Genomic DNA, 24,889 nt, shown 5'->3' with positions numbered 1-24,889 from the left:
CTCTCCCGTCTCTCTACTTCGGTCAAACCTGACCGCCAACTCTTTGCGATGTTAAAATAAACAAGTTGTTTCGTTGTTACCTGTCGACTCATGCTTTGCCGGGACCTTCGGATGCTTGCAGTTGTACCCCAGGCCGCCAGGCCAACGCTACCCTTGGGGCTTGCGACCCAGGTACAACCACGGGCGTCAGCGCCGAGTTCCCAACAGATCGTACCAGCGGTCAGATCCAAATACCCCCCCCCACCCCCCATTAACGTTGCACCCATCGTTCTATCTATAGCTCGTTGCGTCGTCCTCAACTTAAGTAGAACTCTTTTCGTAAGCCTCCAGGTTTTTGCCCCGTAGGTGAGTACTGGTAAGACACAGCTGTCATACACTTTTATCTTGAGGGATAATGGCTACCTGCTGTTCATGATGTGAGAATGCCTTCCAAACGCACCCCAGCCCATTCTTATTCTTCTGATAATTTCAGTCTCATGATCCGGATCCGTGGTCACTACCTGTCCTAAGTAGATGTATTCCCTTACCACATCCAGTGCCTCGCTACCTATCGTAAACTGCTGTTCTCTTCCGAGACTGTTAAACATTACTTCAGTTTTCTGCAGATTAATTTTTAGACCCACCCTTCTGCTTTGCCTCTCCAGGTCAGTGAGCATGCATTGCAGTTGGTCCCCTGAGTTACTAAGCAAGGCAATATCGTCAGCCAATCGCAATTTACTAAGGTATTCTCTATTAACTCTTATCCCCAATTCTTCCCACTCCAGTTCTCTGAATGCCTCCTGTAAACACGCTGTGAATAGCATTGGAGAGATCGTATCTCCCTGCCTGACGCCTTTCTTTATTGGGATTTTGTTGCTTTCTTTATGGAGGACTACGGTGGCTGTGGAGCCGCTATAAACATTTTTCAGTATTTTTACATACGGCTCGTCTACACCCTGATTCTGTAATGCCTGCAGGACTGCTGATGTTTCGACTGAATCCTCAGCAGTCATGCTCGCTATTCACTCACTCGCTACTCACTCACTACTCACTCAATTACTCAATCGCTCTTCATTCATTGCTCGCTCACTCACTCACTCACTCACTCACTCACTCACTCACTCACTCACTCACTCACTCGCCATTCACTCATTGCTCACTCACTCACTCGCTATTTACTAACTCGCTATTCACTCAATCACTGCTATTCACTCACTCACTCACTCACTCATGCATGCACGCGCACATGGAAGCACACCAAATGGCAAGAGACGGCCGACAAGAAAGCACAGCGGTTTCTCGAACGTTTTATTCGCAAGATAAACCGACGCGTACAAATCGTCTGCAATGTGGTGCTCCTCCCGCGCCGCTCGTTCGTCATGAAAGAGTAGGATGAAGAAGGAGAAGAAGAAACAGGAAACGGTAATACTAAATAGAATAGTCAAGATAAAAAAAATCTAAGAAAATGTGCTCTCGAAAGTGCATCGTGAGGGCTGTGTGGATATCTTTAGAGTTGTACATAAGTGACGAGGAAAAACGGACGGTCTATGTACAGAGGGAAAGAAGGTATTATAGGACGGTGTTGAAAATAAAGATCTAGAGATAAAACGTCGGACAGGTTGTGAAATCGTGACCGAAAGGAATAAAGCGAAAAGCATGAGTATAAGCAAGAACATTTCACGTTTTGTTATGACAATCACGCACAGTACTTGCAGCATTCCAAGACTTTCCAACATGTAGGCACGCAGGTCTTCAACTCTTGCCACTCGTATCAGATATAGCATGTATATGTGTCTCTGTACGTACTCTGTCAGCGTGCGCTTAAGTATACAGGCTTTTTTTTTACACACCTCTTTGTATCACACCACATGTCGCCTAATGACATCGTTTAGGGTCGTCTCACGAGAGCTCTACACTGAGGCTTGTAGCTGAGCTTGAAAACCGAACAACGTTTTATTGCGGGTATCACTGACGGTGCGCCTTTGTTGAGACGCGTTGTACACCTCACGCACGTCACGTATTCGACAAGGATGCCTCCCACTTTCACGCACATTGTAAAGATCATTAACGAGGTATTAAGCTTTGCCGAAAGGAAGGCCATGACTGCGACTGCACGTTGACAGAAAGCGCATTCTATGTTTCAAGAGTCCAAATTCATTCGGTAGCTTCCCGTTCGCGAGAGGGTACTCCGTGGTCTTTGCTTTAATCTACGTTGCACCTGCAACCGTTGAGATACGGCGCAAGTGCAGATAAGAAAGACACTATCTTCAGGAAAATACATGACTTCATAGCAGCTACTTGCCTACTCTTACGCACACTGTCACAAGCACTTTACCAAGCTGTGCATCTGCGCATGACACTACACCGTGTTGCATCGTCCTCGGCAAAAGGGAAAATTAGTTTCATCTAAGTTGAAGCGATCACGGTGCACAGTGATAAGAACAGCGGTTTTCAGAACAAGCTGCGCATAATACGTTTGCCGTCAACCTTAGAGGAGGAGGTGTGAATGGAAGGGGTGGAGGGGAAAATTGGAAGAATGTTGTATCCCTTCAGTCGAAGTCTATTTCGATCAAGTCATCACAGTGTTGATGCGCACGTCGGAAAAATCGCAACTCCCAGGGAACAAAATAAACAGTGAAATGTTGCTAGTAAACTCAAAGCGCAACAGTTGTTTAGGCGCCAACGTATCTGCGAAAGCTGCACAAGCTGACTCACGTTCTGGTCCATGTTCTACGTTTGGAAGCCGCTAAGCTCGCGGACAACTTTCTGTGGCTATGAAGGGGAAGCTACAGGCGCGTGGCTGCCGCACATGTATTACCGCGCGCCAAGTAGTCCGGCAACGTTTGACAGTGCTTTTGGTTGCTCGGAACAGACGCCGAATCGACGCAGCTTCCATGTGCGACGGTTTTGCGTTTCCCCAGCCGCAGCAGGGAAAAGCCGCAAAATAAGTAAACCTTTACACTAAGTGGTGTATTCTGTCTTATCTAGCTGTTACTAATAAGGTGTTTATGTTCTTTTCTTCCCCATCGTAAACTAACATGAATTAAAACGCGGGGCTCTTTTCAGAAGCGCTTTCACTTGTGCGCGCTTTGCCTCCGTAGGTTTCCCTACATAGCCACGAAAAGTAGTCCGCGAGTTTAGCATGGTTATCATTTGCCTACCATGACAAGGCTAGTTAAATAACCGCGTCTGAGATCGGCCTGGATTTGTGATGTCAACAAGAGGCCCGATGATCTGAAAAGGCCAGCCCTTCATTTCTTATCATGTGTAGTGTTTGACGAAAGTTTCGAACCCACTGAGTACGTGACCGGAGCTGTCCAGTCACACAAACTTTGTCTACGGCTATTTAAAGGCGTCTTATTCTTCGTGTGGAAATGCTTTTGTTTGATGCACAAGGTATCCAGAGTCATAGGCACCTTAGATACATCCTGTGTACAATATCTCAATAAAAGCGTAGTGCCACAGACTGTTTATGTGCAGTGTGCATACTTACATGATATTTATGACTTTGTATCTCATATACTTACTGACTGTCTATGGAATAAAGACGGAAGTAAAGCAAACAGGTATATGAAGAACGCCATTGCCTTCACTCTATGCACATTTAATTGAAATCGGTAGCTTTGCAGTAGCTTTGCAGTAGCTTTGAAACATTTACAACACACTATAGATTTCTTTTGGTGCGGTCCAAGATATTTCTAGGGTAAAGCTCTCTTCGGTTTGATTAAAGAAGCAAAGCGACCGAACAAAACTCATTTAATATCGTCACTCTCTTGCGTGTCGAGCGTTTACTCCGTCTTGAAATTAACTAATTACTTTTTTTATTCCATTTCGCATTCAAGGTTGATTGTCTATCAGTGCACTACGGTGGTATGGGCTGCCACTATTAACGAGCCACATTCGTCTGCGGACACGATTCGGTGCTGCGTGATGTTTCTCGTCCTTAAGGAATACATCTCTCCCGCCAAAGTGAACCAAACGCAAATACAACATTTTACACCTGAACAGGAGTGACTGTTTTGATAACAGTGTGTGGCATTATATGAAGGGCAATGACTGTGTTATTATTATTTTTTAACTTTTTGAGATCCGAAATGAAGGTCAGACACCAGCTGCTTCATCATATGCTGCGACTATCTGCGGGAAAACGTTTGATGTACTATATTTCTAAAGGTGTAGCCTAGGTTGTAAAGGTGTAACCTAGGTTGTAAAGGTGTAATCAAGGATAACTTAAGTTTGAACATTCACTGTGGCGAAGTAGAATGGTGCACTGCAATCATGATTGACTACGCGAGTTATATATGGTTTTGTTGTTACTCGTACGTACTGTGTCGTGAAAAGTCTGTGTAGTTAGTCCTCTATGATCTGTTGAACAGTAATGATGGCAAAAAATAATCTACTCTCGCTTGCCGTATACCCACAGAGGCAGCCATGCAATTTACCGTCACGAATAGCGTGAGCGTGCTCGTGAAGTCGCAATACTAAATAGTGCAGATTCCTGAATGCAAACTACAAAATAGTACTTAAGAGGAAGCTTTAGCACGGGCCTAACTCCGACGCGGCCTATTCAAATACATGGAAAATGCAAAAACGCTTTTCTGAAATAACACCCGGACTGATTTAAATGGAATTTGTTGCATTTGAGAGAGAAAGTTAAATTCTGGTGCCCGTTGGAAGCGGAATTTTGATTTAGGGCCGGAATTTGGCTAAAAAAATTGGCAAAAATTTTAAAGTTCGAAAAAAAGAAATAGAAGCACGAGGTTTGCAAACTAATAGCTCTGCATGAAGAACAGATATCCCACTTCCGTAAACGGCATCCATCAGATCATTCAAAGCGGACAAATTCGATATGTCAATTTATGTCTTACTTGAATTCGTGACGTTATGTACAAGGGCTGTGCAAAAGCTGTATTTCCATATTACTAAACTTTCTTGGTATTCATGTGTAACACATCAATTTTGTCCGCTTTAGATGTACTATTGGATGCAATTAACAGAATTGTTATATCATTTTTCATTGCTGAGTTAGAGTTGTAAACTTGATAACGTTATTTTCTAGGAAGTTGCACTTTTCGCGAATTTTTTATAACAAATTGACGTCCTAAAACGAAAATTCGAAACCAACAGTCACTAGATCTTAAGTTTCGTTTTATATGCAACAAACCTCGTCATATGTGGTGCAGTGGTTGTCGAGAAAAACGAATTCTCCTTTTACATGTATTTTGATAGAAGCAACCGAGCTGAACCTTCCTCTTAAGTGCAATACAGATTTAAGTTCCGCTTCTTCGATTACTAAACGTCATCTGGCAGCTACATGTTCTGCAAACCACGACGGTCTGCATCGCGGAGCAACCAAAGGTGAAATTTTATTCCATGTAGTGACGATAGGTCTGAATTCGTTAAATCACACATTGTTCCACCATATAAAAGTATGTTGTTGGAGTGAACGTAAAAGAGAACAGGGTTGAAAAGCGGGGCGAGAAGAAGGGAGAGGAGAAGGGAGGGAGGTGAGTGAGTGGAATTGAAGAAAGCTTAGTGCTCGTTGTTTTGCAGTTTGCTGCTTTGATGTCTCGAAATAATGTATCTTGATGTCTCTGATTGGGCAGAACTCGTGTGAATAAGCGAGCATTCCTTTCATTGCAAGAAACGTATTCTAAATCTTGTATTATATTGCATCTTGTATCATAAACAATGCGGTACTAGCTAGTCAGCATTGTGAGAAACGCCGTTGTGTACTCTTGCGTTATGAACATAATGCCTAATACGTAAAAAGCGATTAGTTCATTGTCAGAGCCATGAGGTGCCGCTTTCCCAAGAGAAAAGGAACACTATTCCATCGGTGCATCTACCTAAATTTTCTATATTGGGAAACATATCAAAGTCAGATCGTTTAAACGTACACATTGAAAACAAGAAGAACTGCTAGAGGAATGTGCTTTTTGTTGTGTAAACTGGCGGAGAACAGTTTGAGAGTGACAGAAGAATAACACATGCTTGAGGAATTAGTGGTATGGGAAGACGTAATAGATGCGAGGTGCGCTCTAAGAACAGTTTACACCCTTTGGCTTGCCCCTTCTGCCACACAAAAATAATCGTCATCTGCCTTGATGCGTTTCCTTTCTTTATCGCTGCGAGCCCAGAACTTTCCAGTAACGAATGGCATGCGCGTTATCAGCATAAAACAGTTTACACCCTTTGGAGTGCCCCTTCTGATAACGCGCGTGCCGTTCGTCACTGGAAAGTTCCGGGCTTGCAGCGATAAAGAAAGGAAACGCATCAAAGCAGATGACGATTATCGTTGTGTGGCAGAAGGGGCACGCCAAAGGGTGTAAACTGTTCTTAGAGTGTGTTCGGTTATTAGATTCCTGAAGTTCAGAGACGCATTCTCATTCAGATATCCCGCTTTTCTGTTGGATGCATTTTGGAATTCGTGGCATGATGGTTCCGTACCACAAGCATTAGGAGAAAGAATTCACTTTTGTTTTTTGCGCTGGAACATATACGTTTGCATATTCCCGTTGGAACTACATGCTAGTGTTTTTGGTAATGGACGATGCCCTGAGCACTTTAGAAACACAGGTCGTACATGCAAGCATAAACACGAAGCAGATGTTGCGTGAGACATTGCTTTGAAATCTGTTATTGAACGCTTTGTCCTCTTACACTGCGACTTATCCCTTTTCGTTAAGTGAATTCTTTTCGATGGACAACATTTAGAATATCCAGGAGATACTCATTTTCAGTGACCACGCTTTCTTCAGCTATCCTCATCAGAGTCCATCATCGCAACTAAGTACGGTGGTGCGTCGTATGATCTGGTTAACAACACGCTAGTGTTATGTGTAATCGTCTACCGCGCTCAAGATATGACGGGCTTAGTGGGCCAGAGGTTCTTCGCTAAGAGTATGGATGAATCTGAAGTTTTCCTCAATATTTCCAGCGGCTGGCAGTACTAGCGGAAAATTCTGGACAAATTGCTGAACTACTGCTTGTTTGAGCTTAGCCGTTTTCAGACATCAAGGGCTGTTCGGTTCAATTGTGAAATGTATGTTCAGGCGTACGACCACTTTCAATTCTGCTTTGTTGGTACAAACGTTGTTTCTGAGGCCAGAAACCAAGTACCAACAAAGGTGCGCCACGTTGGAAAGCAAAAACTCTGCATTCTAGTCACCATTTTCTATGTTGGCGCCGTTTCCGCGTTTTGTTGCCGTATTGTCATTGCTACTTAACTACAATCGCCTAGCAGTGCGGGGGTGTCGTCAAAGCTTCGTTTTAGAGATTTGGTTCGTGAAAAAAAAATATGTCAAGCCATGTGTGCCAAACGTAACGATGCCAAAGAAAGCGGGTACAACAGCAGACGTTTGCAAAAGCACACGAGCGTAGCACGAAAGGAGGGAAGGAAAAAAAAAGATCACTCGATTTGCATATTACAAAAAACGACGCTTCTTCTGTGACCGACCCAGTATATTGCTGACTGCCAGCGTTACATGCCGGCTTACCCGATAATTTCGCTCAGCTGCATATGCGAAAGAAGACTGGAAACCTGCTGCTACGACAGACACAGGGTGAATAGAACGAAGTAGGCAAGTCCGTGGAAGTCACTTGTGTCCAATACCTCCTTCCCTCTGCAACTCTGTTGAGGTTATTTACAGCAGGGCCATGCACGAAGCGGGGAAGTTCACAGCAGTCTACATAGCGTAGGCGCAGGCAGGCGAGGTCCTCGAACGCGAGGCCCGCGGCCGTACGCAGCCCGAAGCGCAGCGTGGGCGCAATGCTCTACGCAGAAAAGTCAGCGACGGAAGCAGCCTTGATCGCAGCGTAAAGCAAAGCAAGCGTTCGAGGAGTTCCCTGCGGAGAAGTCGGCCGCGCTTGAGACGCACAGAGCACACACGCACACTGAAGTCACCGCGGGGACTTGAGAGGCCTAGCGCTCCGGTCTTGCCATCGCGATCGTGACGCAGTTGTTCGCCGTGCGACGAAATGAGCAAGTGCGTTGTTAATACTGGAACGAGGGTGGAACGTATTCGCTGGCCGCAGCACAAAACAAAGACTGCGCATCGGCGTGCCTGAGCTGTACCAGCAATGTTGCAATGATAAAAAATGAAGACAGAAGACGTCATGTCAGTGAAAGCTTTCTCTGGTGGTGCCGAGCAACTAATTGCAAGTGCGCAATAGCATCGCTTTGGTCTCTTGCGGGAAGCAGCAGTGATGCTCCTGGAGACGAGCTGTTGTCGTGGTACTAGCAAGTGCGGCGGGGCTGAACGTCGCGAAAACTCCGCGATGCCATGAAACTCGTGCGATGTCGCACTTTTCTTTCTCTTGCTGGAACTGGAACGAGGCGCAAGGCGCGTGGTCTGCATCTAAGGTAAAAGCAACGTCGCTTACTAAAAAAAAGTTATACCGCAGCCCACAGGGGGCTACAGGTCCTGCGCTATGCAGCGCTGAGATCTTCTTCGAGTGTGGTCCGGTTGATTGTTTCCCCGACAGAATCTCTCGAGAAACAATACAAGCCAGTCAGACTCGTCCGAGAGGGTCCGCGCGAGCTGTCGGGGCCGCCACGAAGGCGCGGTTCCCCACTGACTAGAGCTGGACGGGTGGCGAAGGACAGCCGTGCGATGGCATACACTGGCTACAGTTCTGTCGAGAGCCTCCGGCGCAGGGATTCTTCCACATCGATGACGTGGTCGGACCTCCCGGGCGACGCCGGCACCTCCGAGAACTCGGTGGACACTTGCCAAGAGCGCGAGGACAGAGTGGCCGACGGCACTAGGTGGTCCCTGGACACACTGAGCAGGGCACTGTCCTCCGACGACGAAGCGATGCAGCGGCGCGGCGACGGATGCCCAATGATGAACTTGACCCTCTCCTCGTTGGATGAGCCCGAGGAGTAGCCCGAGTTCGGGGGAGGCGAGCCCGAGTCGGCCATCTTGATGAGCATCTCTTCCAGAAGGCTGCAGTCCGTCTGGGAGCCCTGGTGCGACACGCGCAGCTGAGACTGCGGCGTCGTCGAGCCGAAAGGCGGCGGGCTCTGCAGCAGGCCGTTGGGTGAGCCCAGCGGCGTCTGAGGCTGCTGCTGCTGTTGCTGCGTCGGCGGCAGCTTGACGCCTCCGGGCGGCGTGCCGGGCGACCGCGTCGCCAGCTGTGCGCACCCGCTGCACAGCTGCTGAAGGAGACGGGCGCTGGCGCGCAGCTCCTGCGTCAGGCCGCCCACGTCTTGGGAAACGCTCTTGAGCTGCGCGTCCAGCCGCTCCACGCTGCCCCGGAGCTGCTCCATCTCGTCGCGAAGCTCGAATAGCTCCACGGAGCGGCCTGCGAGTGGGAGACGGGCGTACGCGTCAACGGACGAGTGCTAATTTGTGCCGTGCCGATACAGAATGCAACACTGATGATGTTACGTGTTATACTTTCTTTTCTGTGCATGCATTATTTTGACTTTAACTCCTCATCTGTTTATATGTTCATCTCAGTCTACATCACAGCCGCTTGCGTGTTTGTGACTTTGTTTACAAGCTCATCGTGCTGCATTTTGCATTTGACTTTTATAGGGATATGTTCATGGGTGTATATGACTGTAGATTTCTGACCCTGTGATGTGGTTTCTTTTCATTTTCTATTTCTTTTCATTTTCATTTTCTATTTTCTATTGTTGCTTCCGCTATGCGAAAAGGAGTAGCCCTCACCATTATAAGGAGACTACTTCTCTTTCCTTTATTTTCATTTCAATAAAAAGAAGGCTTCGGGTTTCATTAAATAACCAATTATTAAGTTAATCACTTATTCAATGAATAAATAATTTGAAATGTACCTGTGACCATCTTTTGCTTGTGTAAGTTTAACAGGCCGGTAGGGTTCAATGTGGATTCTAGCAAGCGGGTGCAGCTGACATTTTAGTTGAGATTAAGATGAAGATGGTGGACTCGGGATAGTTGTGCAATGCGAAGAGGAGATAAAAACTAATAACAGGATAGGTGACAAGGGAAAATAAACGCAGGTGAATAAGGAAAAGTATCGGGTGGTGTGCGGTGACATTGGCAAATTTGCAGGCATATGATGAAGATGACTGACGCACGACATGGGGAGGCCTTCGTCCTGACGGCATAATAAAATATGATGATGGTAATGAAGACGACCATTTTGCGGAAAAGACATATTTGCCAACGAAACGAAGCCCCCAAAATCGTTACAAGCGACAGAAGAATTTACAAGCTAACCGGCGGAAGCAACAAGCCAATACTGTCGCATAAGACTGTACTAGCCCACCGACGTGGTCATCGGCCACCACTAGCTCCGCCTAATCCATCTAACTGTATTATCTAAGTCTAAGAATTTCAAAGACAACCGCTAATATTCATATCTGTTGGTGTTCCTTCTCAATGTATAATGCCTTCGGGCTGTTGAGGGCCGATCTACGCTCGAGCCGCCCATCGCCGCAAGCCGCGCCGGACGCGTGCGGTCGCGCGATAGATTGCACGTATCAAACATTTGCGACACAAATTTCGTTTTACAATGCGTAAGGTATACACGGTGTACACAATGTAAACGGTAATTTGTGCACAAGTGCTGGATACGTGCAATTTTTCGCGCAACCGCACGCGTGCGGTGCGGCTTGCGGCGATGGGTGGCTCGAGCGTAAATCGGCCCTGAGCGTATGAAAACCAACGAATACACAAACCTAGATGCGGCAATGTGGCGATGGGTCGCAGCTTCTCCATGGCCACGGACGTGGGCGTCCGGAAGGGCGAGCCGAGTGCCGACGTGCGCCGGGCGAAGGGCGCCGCTTCGGTGCGGCCGGCCGCGGGCACCGGAGGCGCCGGCGCCGCAGGCGTGCGGCCGTGCACGGCGGCCGCGGGCGGCTCCCACGTGTCCTCCTTGAGCTTGGCGCCGGCCTCCTGGCCGTTGGACACCGGAGAGCCCGGCGCCGTCTCGTCGCTGCCCGTCTCCTCGTCGTCCTCCGATATCGACGGCAGGGTAAGCGAGCACACGCCGTTCGTTTCTTCCGCCTGCGCCGAGAAATAGAGAAACATCCTTGTTCTTTTTTTTTTAAGTGGATGCCGAAGATGTTTCGCTGGCGATACACCTAGCGTGTCGCGCTCTGTATAAGTGACCTGGGTGTTACGTGAAATGATCCGTTCATCCGTTCAACACAGCTGTGCGCCAAGGAAGATTAACGCAACTTGCTCATTTTTATTTGTAAAAAGAGCAGCGAATTATTACATGAGCGCGAACCTAAATGGTACGGCAATTAAATAATTAGAATCGGGTTTCTAAGCTAACCACAACTGAAATTTTTCTCAGCGTGTGAAAAACAACGCTATAGGTTAAGAGTTAAATTTCCCGTACTTGAACAAGAATGCGCAGCTATCGAAATCCGCCTCACATAATTAATGAGCTGGACATTAGAGGGTTAAAACTTATGTAGAGCGTCCGGCTTAGGCCAAGTAAGACGAGAGAAGTCATGCTAAGAAGCATGTGTGCGCACAACGTGACGGCTTTGCGGCTACAAGGCGAGTTCTGTTGATGAGCACGAGGCCGAGGGGTTTCCATCGCGACCGGAGCGACCGCATCCGATGGAAATGGAATGCGAAACGCACTAACATTCTCATTAGACTGACGCTATTAAAGATTACCGGGTTGCCAATACCAATCGGCAGCCCTCCGATACCGGCGGCTCTTATAACCACCATCTTGCTTCAGGACATAATCGTGTATGTTATACAGCACGCATGAGCACAGATGGAGAACGAGAACACAAAAGGCCTGTCTTGTGCTATCGTTCTTCGTCCATTGGTCACACGCTCTGTGTAACGTACTTTCCTGGGCAATATGGCCAGGAATTTCACGATAAAGCCGATTTTCTTCTCCGCTTATGAATGCAGCTTGAAGTTGACGAGTATACAGTCCTAACGTGGCATTGCACACTTCCCAAGGCACTCGTGAATTTCAGCTTGCGCGTCCCAATTACGAATAAATTGAGATTTCTTGGTGGGCTTGTGGTTCGTGTTCTCTTGATCACGGGTGTATATAGTAGTATACGGCAAAGTATTCTGTCAGCACATCCTTATGAATCGCTTTGCGAAAGTAAACTCAATGAATAAATCAGGGGTAAATGTCCATGTCGCGCAAAAAGCAAGGAATATGTGTAACTCTTTTAATGCACCACAAAATACATGAGCCGCTTTAGGATGATCACTGTGTTGCTCCTGCTTGTGAAGCTTCTGTGATACGCAAAAAAAAGGAAAAGCGAGAAAATCACATTGAGAGCACGTCCATTTCCTTTGAGATGCAAAGTGAATATACAGTGTCTGTCTCCTCATTGTTCCAGAGCTCTGTAGTAGCTCGTTGTTGCGTGTTGCCCTCAAGATTGCCTCTGTGAGAAAGAAAAAAGACACTGAAAGGCGCGAGTCACCTCTTCTCCCTGACTCAATAGAATACCGCATTTCTTTAAACGGTATGAGCGTTTTTGGAATCAGTACTATTGTTCCAGGGAGTTTTAATCGTAATACTCGAAGAGAGGGAGCGTGGCATCCACTTCCTCTCCATCCGGGAGTCAATGAAAGGAAGGAAATTCTGGAATACTAATCGGGGACTCATTTTATTCTTACGTGGAAGGCAATATATAGGAGGAGAAGCAGCGAGGTGGCTTACCTCGTTCTCGTAGCCTTCCCTCAGGTTGTAGGTGAGGTCGTGCACGATGTCGTGGCAGAAGCTTTCCGCGAACTCCGGGTATAGCTTGAGCACTTCGAGCAGGCCCGGGATGAAAAGGCACTTGAGGTCGCAGTAGGTCAGGGCCTTGACGTCGCTGCTTGACTTCATGACGGTCTCCGTACCGGCCGTCAATGAAATGTCGCTGCCCACAAGGTCCCCCTTGCCTGCGGAACACAGCATGCAATTTCATGTAAACAGCGAACACTTACGAACGACTGAGGACTGAGCCCGGTTGGCTACCCTACAATGTGGAGACAGTCGCTTGTTAATATACAGATGCGGCACACGCGTAGGAAGACGCTGACACACTTCAGAGGCGCCGGTGGCTTGGATGTATGAAAAAAAAAAAACCCACACACAATGAAGATCGAAGTCATATTGGTACGCAGGCAAGCACCGAAGCAGGCTTTATGTAGACGGCATAAAATATATCCAAGACGTACTAAAACGGGTTCCAGTTTGGTTGCTACACTGTATCACACGTATAGCCCTTCATATAATGAGAAGTCAACAGAGAATGACACCAAAGACAACATAGTGGAAATTAAGTGTACTTAATAATTGAATTAAAGAAATGATAAATTAATTTAATTAGTAAGCACAAGTAACTTACCCTATGTTGTCCTTGGTGTCATTGTTTATTGGCCTCTTATGATATGATTATAAAAATCGGGCCCCTCGGTTAACCCCTTTTCTTCTAGTTTATGTAGCACTTCAGGCACTCATTTTTGTGTTTGGTAAACAGGTTTGGTTTGGTTAAGTATCCCTGCTACTCTAGTTGTCACATCAATATTATAAGCACGATGGACATTGCAACGAACAAATCACCGCGACGACGGGTTGTGCACAGCCATCTTTATTTACAGAAGTATGCAGCGACGCGCACACTTGACGTATCGTACAAAGGTGCTGATGTTAACTAATGGCGCAGTCCAGTACTAAAAGGAATGGAAAGAGAAACATTGAAATATTTAATACTGGTAAAGTATTTTCTCTAAATTTCTATTTTCATTCCCTTGACGGAAAAAAGTTCATCATTACAAGGGAAAATGAAGGACGAAGTTCTGGCTCGAACTTTGCGCTGATACTTCAGAGCCGGTATGCCCGTGCAACGCCATCGATTTCAAACTACACTGAAACGCGTATAAATTGGTTGTGTTTTTCGCTGATCGCTTTTCAGCGCCTACCGTTTGCTAGAACTACGCGTGTTCATGTATCGGAACTTTCTGGAATGTGGTCGCCTATTCTATAGCAAGGAAACCTTGTCTAACAAGATTGCATGCGCGTCGCTAACAGCGTTCTGTATTCTGTAACTTATTCAGTTGAGCATCAGCGATTACGCTGCAACATGCGATGATTCTTGTATACACAGCAGACACGTTTGACCCAGAGATCTTGCAAATTTTGACGATCGACGGCACTGCTTGCCGCTGTGGTTGTGCATTTAGCGTCACTTGTTTTTCTGCACGCAAGTTCACCCAATAAAGCGTTAGCTTTCTTAACTCACAGTTGTAGTATTCAGGGTGGGGGTGCTGTCTGTTTCTTAAACCCGTCACTACAACGGACAATATTTTCTCGTACTTGAGCCGTTCTTGCACCGGAAACGTAATAAAAGAAATGCTAGGTTGAGTCTTTGGTTCCATTTTGAATGCAGTGTAGTGCTTCCAAGCCGGAAGAGAATTAAATATACCCGAGTAAACTGCGCCAAAATCTGCGACGTCACGACGAACTGGCGCGGGAACTTCGCCACTCGTCCTTCGTTTCTGCGTCTGGCTTACCAAGTTTTCTGTCCAATCGCGGATGTTTTGCTATTGCAGAAGTTGTAATTTACTAACTTAATTTACTATTCCTCTTCCGTGTCCCTTCAAGATATTGCTATTGTAGAAGCGTAGTTTACTAATATAACTCACTACTCTTCTTCGAGATATCCTGGCAGAACGTACCTAAGATGGCGACGACCATGCTCTCTTGGAGCACCTCCATGGAACCGTTGCAGACGAGGTGTATGTAGGAGAGGGCGTCACCCTTGTGCACCAGGTACTCGCCGGGTGCGCAGAAGTTGCTGCGCACGTGTCGCGAGAGGAGCTTGAGGCACCCCTGCGGCGCCGGCTCGAAGATGGGCAGCGAGAGGATCTCCTTGTGCAGGTGCATGGACACGTCGCCGAGCAGCTCGTCGGGGAATTCGCGGAGTACGTCGCTCGGGTCGATGCCGTTGTTGAGCGACCAGGTGGTCTGGAAGAAGTCCATCATGCGCTGCCGCAGCTGCTTGGGGAGCTGATGGAGCCGGAAGAAGTCCTTCAGGTCCCGCAGCTTGGTCTGGTACAGCGACCGCCGCGCGTACATGCGCTGGATGATGGCCGTCACGTTCCCAAACACCACGGCGTGCATCAGCGCTGCGGCGTTTGGGAGAAAGCAAGACATGTTGGCTTTTCGTTTCTCGTGCTCTTCACACATTCGGTGTACCGAAACGAACTTCGAATACCTCTGGTGCTTTTTTCGCGATGGCTATAAAGGCCGCGCATTGCTCTCTGTTTCACATGTACATCACGAAGCTAACATGTCACAGCATGCCAGAACTGTAGCTACGTCAACCTCTTTAGTTTTAATTAAATATTGCTGCAGCACTGATATGTTTCGTGCTAAGTTTCGCAGCTCGTTTGCGGTGGGTGAAGAGAGAGCGAGAGGTTAAAAAAGAACTCAGTGCCCTTCCACTCTGTGAAGAAGGGTGACCAGCGAAGCTGTGTGTGTGGGCCCCTTAATGGCGAACTGCACGTCTGTCGCGGGTCGGCCCGGCACTGCACTACCTTCGGGATCGGCCATCGTATGGGGAGTGCTTAACGCCTGCTTCACCTCCGTCGCGGGTCGGCACGGTATTACATTACCTTCTGGATCGGCCCAAGTATGGGGAGTGCTTAATGCCTGCGTCACCTACGCCGCGGTTCGGCCCGGCATTGCACTACCTTCGGGATTTTTTTCTACACGCGGACACGATAGTGGGGAAAGTAGCCCTTAACAGCGTCGCTGTAAAAAAGTGGCAGGGATGCTAACTGGACTTCGAATTCGAATGCGATAGTGACCGCCGAGAGAAGCGTGAGATTATGCACCTACGTTTGCCTGAACGCGCAACACCCTTGCTGTACTTATTCTTGTTCGTTTGCACCCCACCAGTATCGTTTATGCCACGTATGCATTCACGCGAGAATCAGCTTTATCGACAGTTTACATACCATAACTAGAAATGAACTGCAGAAGCGTACGCCTCTGGAGTGGTTGGTTCATGAATTGAGCAATTTATTGCGCTGTTTCCGCTCAAATAACTAGAAAACCAGCTAGGTTGCACAGCGTTCTTTCTGTGAGCCCAGTTGTGTGGCGAGTTTTTCAAATGTCGTGTATCATGCTACATACACTCGTCTTTGCATGCATGGGTTCACACCGGCTTATGTAAGTGCAGCTGAACATAGGACCAGACGTTTCGCCTTCGTGAAAGATAAAAAAAAGAAAGATTTACTTGTTGCAACTCTTTCAGTCAAGCTGCAGTGCGTAAACACATACTTCGTGAAAATCTTCATGTCTAGACATTCTTCTTGCTATGCGTCCTTCTCTGTATCTGTTTAAGCGCAGCTCTTCTTTTCTTTTTTTTGAGCAATGATTCAAAAGCAGTGCCGATATTTAGGGTCAGACTACACCAATCGGTGGGCGGTTGCAGCAAAGCGAGCTGCGGCTTTGTCTCTTCTGAGTGTTCGCTTTCTTAAAATTTTAACTAAACTTACTCAAGTCAAGAAAAAAAAATGCAAGTAAAATCGTTGGTAAGCATCTAAACAGATATGTTCACGCTAGGCGCGATGTGCGCAGAAAATAAAAGGGAATATTTGCGTATATATGACACAGCTCAGAAAGAATAAAAAAAAGAGAAGACAGGAATACACGTCTAAATGGACTCGTCTCCTCCGTGACACAACCACTGTTCGTTTCTCTAAGCGCAACGGGTCGTGAATGCACTCACCTCCTATGAGCATGGTCAGGATGGAGAACACCTTCTCGGCGTTTGTGTTGGCCGCTACGTTCCCGAAGCCCACACTGGTGAGCGAGCTGGTGGTGAAGTAGAGCGCCGTGATGTACGTGGCGGCCATGTCGAGGGGTCGCAGCACGTCGTATTGCAACTTCATGGAAAGCTGGTTCAACCAACCTGCGTCAGCCGTGAGAAGCGATTGAGTCGCGGCGGAAATATCGGTTTCCTTTGGCTATAATTCCTCGCTGCCTGCTATTCCAAAAGCACAATGCCGGTAATAAATGAGAGTGTGGAGGAGAGACAGAGGAAACAAAGGCGGAGAGAATAAGCAAGTTTGCGTATCTGGTTTGTCACACTGAAACAGGAGTGCAATGGTTGCGCGTCCTGTGGTGAAGGGAGCGCGCTTGTGTAGAGAAGAGAGAGAGAGAGAGAGCAATAGGAAGACAGGAAAGGCAGGGAGGTTAACCAGACGCACGTAAAGTTTGCTACCCTGCACTGGGGGAAGGGGGTATGGGGATGAAGAGAGAGAGAGGAGAGAGAGAGAGAGATCACACTTTCACGCAGATTTGAAGGTTTGCACCGAGGAATGCAGCGTAAGTATGGGAGAAACGGCAATGCGCGAAGTGTCTCGACGAGCTCCAACCTTGCACGAGCTAGAGACCCATAATAATTGTTCTAAATTATGAGCGTAAGTGCAGAGTGTTTTAATATTTATTTTCTTCTTAATTTACAGGGTATTTTCTTATTTATCTGAAAGTTGGCTCTGCGGCATCACAGGGTACATTGTTGCGAGAAATTGCAGCAAAATTTACTGCATGAACGATATTGTACTCAACTAGAAGTTGAAACTAAGTTGCTGACTCTTTGTGATAATCACCCGCGCTGCTTGTTTTGGCCAGTTCGTGGCGAAAAGTGTTGTTTCTTTTACGGCACTTTGGGTATAACATTACGTGTGATATCTGTGCATTGCGTGAGGCAGTGCAAGACAGTGCTATATTCGGCATTCTCAAACTGTGACAGGCTTCAGGTAGAATTTCGCTGCTGAGCTGCCTTATATAACCGATTGCCGATCCCAGTATTGCGGTAAGAAAATATCAGAGCACGGGATGGTGCAACCCCAGCTCACTGTACCTTTGGCACGAAGCTGTCGGTTTCGAAAGCCCTTCACGAAAAAGCTTGGCTGTAGTAAATGGCGGCAAATTATTCAATCAAGCATGTCAAATCATGGTAAATCAGAGTCAATAATTCGAGAATCACGAGGGAGCGTAAGCATGGTACTGCGCATGGCATCCGTTGCGTGTTCTTGTTCTGAACTGAGATGTAGAGTTAATATACCCGCTTGCTGTCGAGAGCATGTGGGGAACGGAGGTCAAGACACTTGTCTAGAACGCAGGAGGGGTGTTATACGGGCTACTCTGGCGACATTAACCAGATGTCTCCCCTCGCACTGTTGAATACCCTAACGCTCTGGCAGCTGCTCTGGCCATCAGGAGCGCGTTCAGATAAGTGTCTTGACCCCTGCACAACGCGTGCTCAATGCAGCTGTGCTATCCTATTGAGAGATATCACTGTAACACCAGAGATAAATCTAACACCATGAAAGAACGTGCCCAGGAAGGGATTTATCTTTTTTCTATGTTTTGTGACTACAGCAATCATTATATTGGAGACGATGGAAATGCGGCAATGATGACGTGCAACAGCGGTACTCACTGATGTTGTTGTTTGGGTATGACTCCATCTCCTGGACGGCGATGACAAACCATATGCATGCGAGCCAGTGCGAGACCAGTGTGAACATGAGCATGAGCAGTGTGAGGACCACCACGCTGTACTGCGAGTATCGGTCCATCTTCTGCAGCAGCCGCGCAAGTCGCAGCAGCCGCGTCAGTTTCAGTAGGTGCAGGTACATCTGGTTGTCCTGCAGAGAGAAGCCGAGACAACGAGTACTCGATTAACGCATCTGTGTGATGCGGGCGCGCAGCTTGTTGGTCAGCACTCTACGAAAGTGACAGCACGTGAAAGTGGCTAATTGCGGACACTCGGGCGCTACATATTCTGAAGTTCATTAATAATCGAGCAGGGGAGCGAGATGACATGCTCGAGCACCGTCTGACTGCAGGACGTTTGAGGCTACGATGGAACGACTGCCTTGTTCAAATGCATTGAAGAGATAGTTTAAATATTCCAAGTTTATAAGCGTACTTCTTAAATTTAATTAATGTATCTGGTGAGTGATCGACAAATTTTTCGCCAGGGAAAACTATTGCCATATCGAAAAGGCTCTATTGTGTCTGTGTTTATAATGCACTGTATCATTGCAGAACACCTACACAAGAGCCATTCGCTGGAGCGGTGAACATTTAAAACCAAGAGAAAAAAGCTGTTGCATACTAGTGAAACAACCGATTGGTCGGTTGGTTTGTAAACCCTTCAGTTCTGTATGTCTCTGCAATGGTCACAATGCATGCACCCATCATTTCGTCTTTCATAGCACTTTTTCTTTCCCTTGCTACAAAACTGAGACATACAAAACCTTAATGTCTCCACATCAAACGCTCTGCAAAAAGAAACAAGATAATTTACTTATTCCATTCGCCTGGGATAATCAGACACAACGCAGGTAAGCTACCTTCCAAAAAACTACCATAGCTTCGTCGATCGTTATCTTTCTGCAACCTTCAGTTAAGTGACCCCCCCCCCCCCCCCACACACACACACACACACACCCACCTCCTGAATCGTTGGGGCATGGCGGGACGTAATTCCCCATTATCGTATATACCGTCGGGGTTCTAATCGCTAACGATCCGCACAACAAAGACACCGTTGGCTGCTTTGCTTAAGCCTCGTCACAGGGCGACCTCCTCTCGATTAAGCTCGAGAATAGAAAGTGCTCAGCGTGAGAGAGGCACCAATTGCGCCAAGACACGCAGCTTAAACTCCGAGAGCGACTCGAACTAATTATAGAGCCGCCGTTTGCACAGGCTGCTAGCATCAGACTCGTTTATAGGATGTTGTGACACTTGTACATTTTTTAACACTTCCTACCAGTTGCTTGCGAAGAGACAGCAACGAACGCCGGAGACTCAATCGAAAGTGCTTCAACTGCGCATTATACATTTGCCCGCTAAATACGTAATGGTCCCGCATGGCCAGAAAAGAAAAAAAAAGTGTGACGAAGCGGGAAGAAAGGTTGAGTTCAATTAAGGAAAGTCGTCTTGGGAAATGCGAAAAAAAAAAAAACGGCGAAATCCGCGTAATCCGTTCCTTCGGTGCCGTAAGAATTTTGTTCTTGCACAGACTGTAGCCTTTATGTTTGGATTCGCTATTCTCACTTGGATTGATGCGATGGAACACGGGTTTGCGGTGATTTCAACAGCACGTCGCTCCCGTTGAAGTGTTCCTCTCGCGGTTGACATAATCTACTTGGAAAACACATGCATAGCTAAAGCTGAGCATGAGAGATGAGCGATTTCATCTCAATCCTATAGCTTTTCTTTAAAGTGCGTGACCCGAACACACGGACAAAGAAGCCCGCGCGCATTGGGTGGCGCCGGTGACAAGAATGGAAGAACAACAACAACGAAAAGTTAAAGGGACTCTAAGGGAACTAAGACGCGAGTGGAAAGTGTTCGTAAGGTTACTTGCTTGGCGAGAAGGATCGTGATGTTTAGATAAATGTTTAGATGCGCTGGCCACGACAGAGCACAAGAAGCAGATAACTGCACAGAACGAACGCGTGTCCTGTGGACAAGTGCTCGCGAGAGGCGTTTCTAACTGCCCCCTGTTCCGGTTGGTGCGTCGCTTTATTTTCTGCGCGGGTTTATTTCATGCAGTAGCCGTCGTTACTGAGAGGTTTTGCAAGGAGTTCCAGTTACAGAACCCACCACAAATCGCGCAGTCGCATTTATTTTGTCTCAACGTGCGTGATACGAGAGTAAAAAGATTATGACACGTCGATTTTGCGAAAGCCTGTAGCAAACACGTATTTGGCGCACAGTACAAGGACACCTTGCCCATTGTTTCCCAGTCCGTTTAGTGTTGCAAAGAGTGGAAGCATAATTTTGGTGTTTCTTTGACTCCCCTTACGTTTTTTAATGATAAGAGTTACACGACATTGCCATGGTCCCATTGCAAGCCTTTGTCCGTATATTTCGTCATGGCGCGAAAGAGGCAGTGGCCGACAATCTCTGACGCACCCACCGATAGCTAAATCATTCACAAACCACTGCGAGGAGTAGGTTTTCTTGAACGCAAAGCTTTGATCTGCTGCGACCTCACCGAGAGATGTTATAAGACGTAACATGTCTGAGTGCTGCGCTCTGCGCGCTGGCATAAGCTGCCGTGAATGACAGCAACAGCGGTAGGGGTTTCTGAAAGCAGAATTAAGGACCGAGAAACTTAGTGAACAAAAGAGACGAAGTTGGCACTGATCTCTTGCCTTCTTGCTATATATAGACACAGGTTTTTCTTTTTTAGAAAGTAAGTGTTCCGAGCACACACGTTTAACTTATGCTGCGGGCTTGCTGCGCTTCAAGTGGACATTGCCGTAATTAGAATCCAACTCTAAGTTAAAGATTGCTGCTCTTTCTTTCTTTCTTTCTTTCTTTCATCGCTCATGCTCCGTTCTTTCTTTCTTTCTCGTTATCCATTCCGCAGCAGAGCGCGGATCCTGTCCAAACCACCGCTTTTGCAGATGGACCGTACGCTCGCCGTTAAGCGAACTATCGCCTGGAGCTGGGATTGACAGGCGTGTTTACAGAGCCAGTCTCACCAGAGCAGCGGCACTGGCGTTTTTTTTTTGTTCTTTCAGCCCTCTGTCGCTCTATGAGACGTGAGATGAAGCGGCAAAGCGCGGTTCCCAACCGCTAAGCCCCCCCCTTCGAGTGACCGTGTGACATGGACGTCGTCGGCCCACTGGGCGGAACGCTCCCAGCGGAGAAGCGGCCGTTTCGTGCCTAGTGGACCGTGGCCCCGTGTTTGCCCATTCTGCTTTCTCGGTATCAGGTACGACTAGCGCAGCGCTGCTGGCTTTAGTGGGTGAGCAAAGAGAGAGAGAGAGAGAAAAGGCGGTTCAAGAAACGAGCGAAAACACACCGGCTCATCGAACAACTATCGTCACTCGACGCAAAACAAACCCGGGATTATTTCTATAGAAAGCCGCCGCGGAGAATACAGGTGAAAGGAACGCGCCGACCACGTTCATTACCGGTCGCACTGTCTGTTCTCTGACACTCGTTCGCTGGCACGCCGTGCAAACGCAGCTAGCTGTGGCAATGCGGATACGGGATGTCGCGTCGCCGAGAGACGGGGGTGACTGGGGAGGAGGTTCCTGCCTAATAGGGACACCAAACTGGGCAGTTGGCAGCAGCCTCTTCACGTTCCGCAAGATGCAAGGTCTATATATATAGTGTTACGAAGAAAATGGCTCCCTTTTCCTCCGCTCCAACCCTTATTTGTATCGTTTTCTTCTTATACGCTGTACACACCGCCATGGCTTCTCTTTCTCGGTCGTACGCAACGCCGTTTAGTTCGATCTCCAGCCCTCGTCGGGAGTTGTCTTGGGCGCGTGGCCGTGTGCGTGTCTTCTGGGTTTTTTGCCTGTGCTCGTGTTTGTGCGTGCTTGCACGCGTGCACTCGCATGTGCTCAGTTTTTGCATGCGCGCGCATGCGTATACCACCGAGTGTGTTGCGTTGCGCCCGCTATGTTAGAGGCAGTGATAAACCAGCAGGGCGACGTGTTTCGCAAGGTGATGGGTAATCGAATTACGCAAAACGAGAACTAGGTTGGCACATTACACTTGCTTACCTGGAAGAAGCGCGCACTGCGTGTGTAGCTTAGAAGGGAGGAAAGGCTATATGGGGCGGCAGAAGAAGGCTCTCGGAAACGTGCGCGAAATTCAATGCGTTCGCGGCAGTGCATTTTCTTTATTTTTGCGCCCTTATTCTTCGGGTAAACAGGCCCCTTTTGCTGCCGCTGTTCTTTCTAACCACCTTCGGTTCGCCGAGAGGGCAGCATTTATTCCATTTTTTTTTCTTCCTCCGCGAGTTGTGCCTCGTTCGCGACGCTTCGTTATAACGCGTTCGCGCTGTGCTGTGTTGGCTCGCGAGCTCGCTTGCGCGACAAACAAGCCCGGTGCTGTTGGAAGGCACCCGCGGTACTGGAATTTTGCAATGCTTCCTTTCGTTTTCACTTACAGCTACCTTATTCCTTCGCTTCTCCTCTTTTCTTGATTTTTCACGGTGCGCTATTTTCTCTGTTTGCGAGGTTGCCGTATTTCTCCTCACTTCTGAGACCCGTATTGTTATTTTTGGGCTCCCAGTTTGGACGAAGTATTGGAAGTACCGCGCCTCGAATTGTTTATTCGGTCGACCCGCCCCTCCTTATCTCTTTCCACCTTTATTTTTCGTTTTTTCTCTCTCGCTTCGTAGCCTCACAGTGGATTTAGCCTTTGTAATCCTCTCCTCCCCCCCTCCTTTTTTTTTTCAAAGTGGAGAAACCTCTTTTCCTGGCTTGTCTGTTCGCACGTTTTTTTTTTCTTCCGGAATTTCATCCGCCACAGATCTGCACCCGTTTGCCGAACGCACCTGAGTTTCTATTAGGACTTCGCTTGTTTATCGCACATAATGCCGCCGCTCGCAAGCCGTTCCTTCGCTATAATGTCATGCGTATAGAGAGAGTGCTAATTTGCAAGGCAAAGCATCCGAGGTTTTGGCGCATTCGTGCACCCGAAAAGCGAGCTCGATCGGGAACAGGGCGTGCGCGTGGCGTGCGCTGCGAGTAGGGGCGTCACAGGACGCTATGCGCAATCCACCACCACCCGCCGTGGCAGGCACAGTGCGCTTGCTTCACCTCGTGGCCGATCGCTGGAATTTTCAAGCTCACGGCGCCGCGATGTGGTCCACTACCGCGATCCATCTGTGCACTCCCACCTTTCGAGGCAAATGCGCATATTACTTCGAAAAAAGAGTATAGACAGTCTACTGGTGGTCTATAGACTTCTCGAAAACCACTTAGCTTTTTCTGTTGCGGACTCGTCCTTTTCGCCATATAAAGCCTACATACTGTCCATAGACAAAAGTTGTCAACATGTGTTTACTTTAGTCTGTCGAGCTCCGCGGGCTTTCGAACGGGCTGTATTGAGAAAGCGGGTAGACATTAATCGACAGTAAGTAAGCAGCTATAGGTCAGGGTCTGTAAAAACACTCTGAAATTCTAAAGACTTCAAAAGCTAGCCTACTGACTTTCTATAAGATGCCTAAATAAATTATTGTGTTCCATGGCCACGCTCTGGTAATTTTGGAAAACTTAGATTTTTGTATCAGTTCTCACCATTTCTTCCTTTACTAGTGCGTGCGCAGACATTAACACTCTCAATTACTCACGCAGTATTTGTTCGTCTTCATCTTAATAGCACTCGGTTCGCTTCGAAATTTTCGGCGGCCGAATCAGAAGCAGTGGTGGTGGCGTGGCGGTGGTGGAGGCGGTGAAACATGAATTTAGCGGTTGGGTTCAGCTGGCAATCCCTCCCCCTGAACACTATTTGTATTGTCACCGGATTAGGCAACAAGCCTTAAGCAAACCAGCCTCTCATCGGAGTGAAAGAACAAGACTTGAAGCTTGCTTGGGGGCTATAGCTGACCTTTCTGGAAACAGCTAGTGTTGCTGGCATGCACGTGGAAGGTGCTTCTCTTGTAGCTTCTCAAAGGGAGCTCCCATTTTATCCAGAAGGACTGGTCCGCAACGTGTGCGTGTGTTTGTGTGTTTTCTGACACACCCAGTGAACCACAGCGGGCGCAACTTGCTGCTGTAGTAAAATAGCAAGCGCAGTTTCGGGCAAGGGATGAGAGGGCACCGATCAAGGGGAAGGATTGTAGTACGCGTATTCCGCCTGCTACGGCAGAGCCTCTCTCCGGCTCTACGCTCATCCGTGCCCGCTGTCCAACTCGGTGCTGCCCTTGCATTGCCCGGTCGCCCGAACGAGCGAGCGGCGTCATCGGCATTGCTCGCATCGTCCCGGTCGCTCAAGCGCGCACTCGAGACACGTCCGGGCGAGATTGCCGAGGCCCGCACGTCTCGAACCCCGAGCGACGCCCTCGCCTCAATTTCCGCCCGTCGTACGCTTCGTGTAAGTCCACCGGCTGCGCAGCGATTCACGGCACCCAAGCCGCTCTGCTCCGAGCCGCGGTGTT

At 47.9% G+C, this 24,889-nt stretch overlaps 1 protein-coding gene across 3 annotated transcripts in view; it reads right to left on the bottom strand.

Annotated features, from left to right (window-relative positions):
• Nucleotides 1-1,253: 1,253 nt before the first annotated feature.
• Elk (Eag-like K[+] channel) overlaps nt 1,254-24,889 on the bottom strand; it is a 376,128-nt gene continuing 352,492 nt past the window's right edge. For all 3 annotated transcript variants that reach the window (XM_075680464.1, XM_075680463.1, XM_075680462.1), the window contains 6 exons: nt 18,407-18,614; nt 16,688-16,870; nt 14,628-15,077; nt 12,625-12,848; nt 10,652-10,979; nt 1,254-9,288 (listed from right to left, as the gene is read on the bottom strand). In XM_075680464.1, the coding sequence (XP_075536579.1) occupies nt 8,609-9,288; nt 10,652-10,979; nt 12,625-12,848; nt 14,628-15,077; nt 16,688-16,870; nt 18,407-18,614 (2,073 nt within the window). In that variant the 3' untranslated portion in view covers nt 1,254-8,608. The remainder of the gene's footprint in view (nt 9,289-10,651; nt 10,980-12,624; nt 12,849-14,627; nt 15,078-16,687; nt 16,871-18,406; nt 18,615-24,889) is intronic.

This window comes from Dermacentor variabilis, chromosome 2 (assembly GCF_050947875.1).
Source record: "Dermacentor variabilis isolate Ectoservices chromosome 2, ASM5094787v1, whole genome shotgun sequence".
NCBI lineage: Eukaryota > Metazoa > Arthropoda > Arachnida > Ixodida > Ixodidae > Dermacentor > Dermacentor variabilis.
This window is presented reverse-complemented; position numbering and strand designations above follow the sequence as displayed.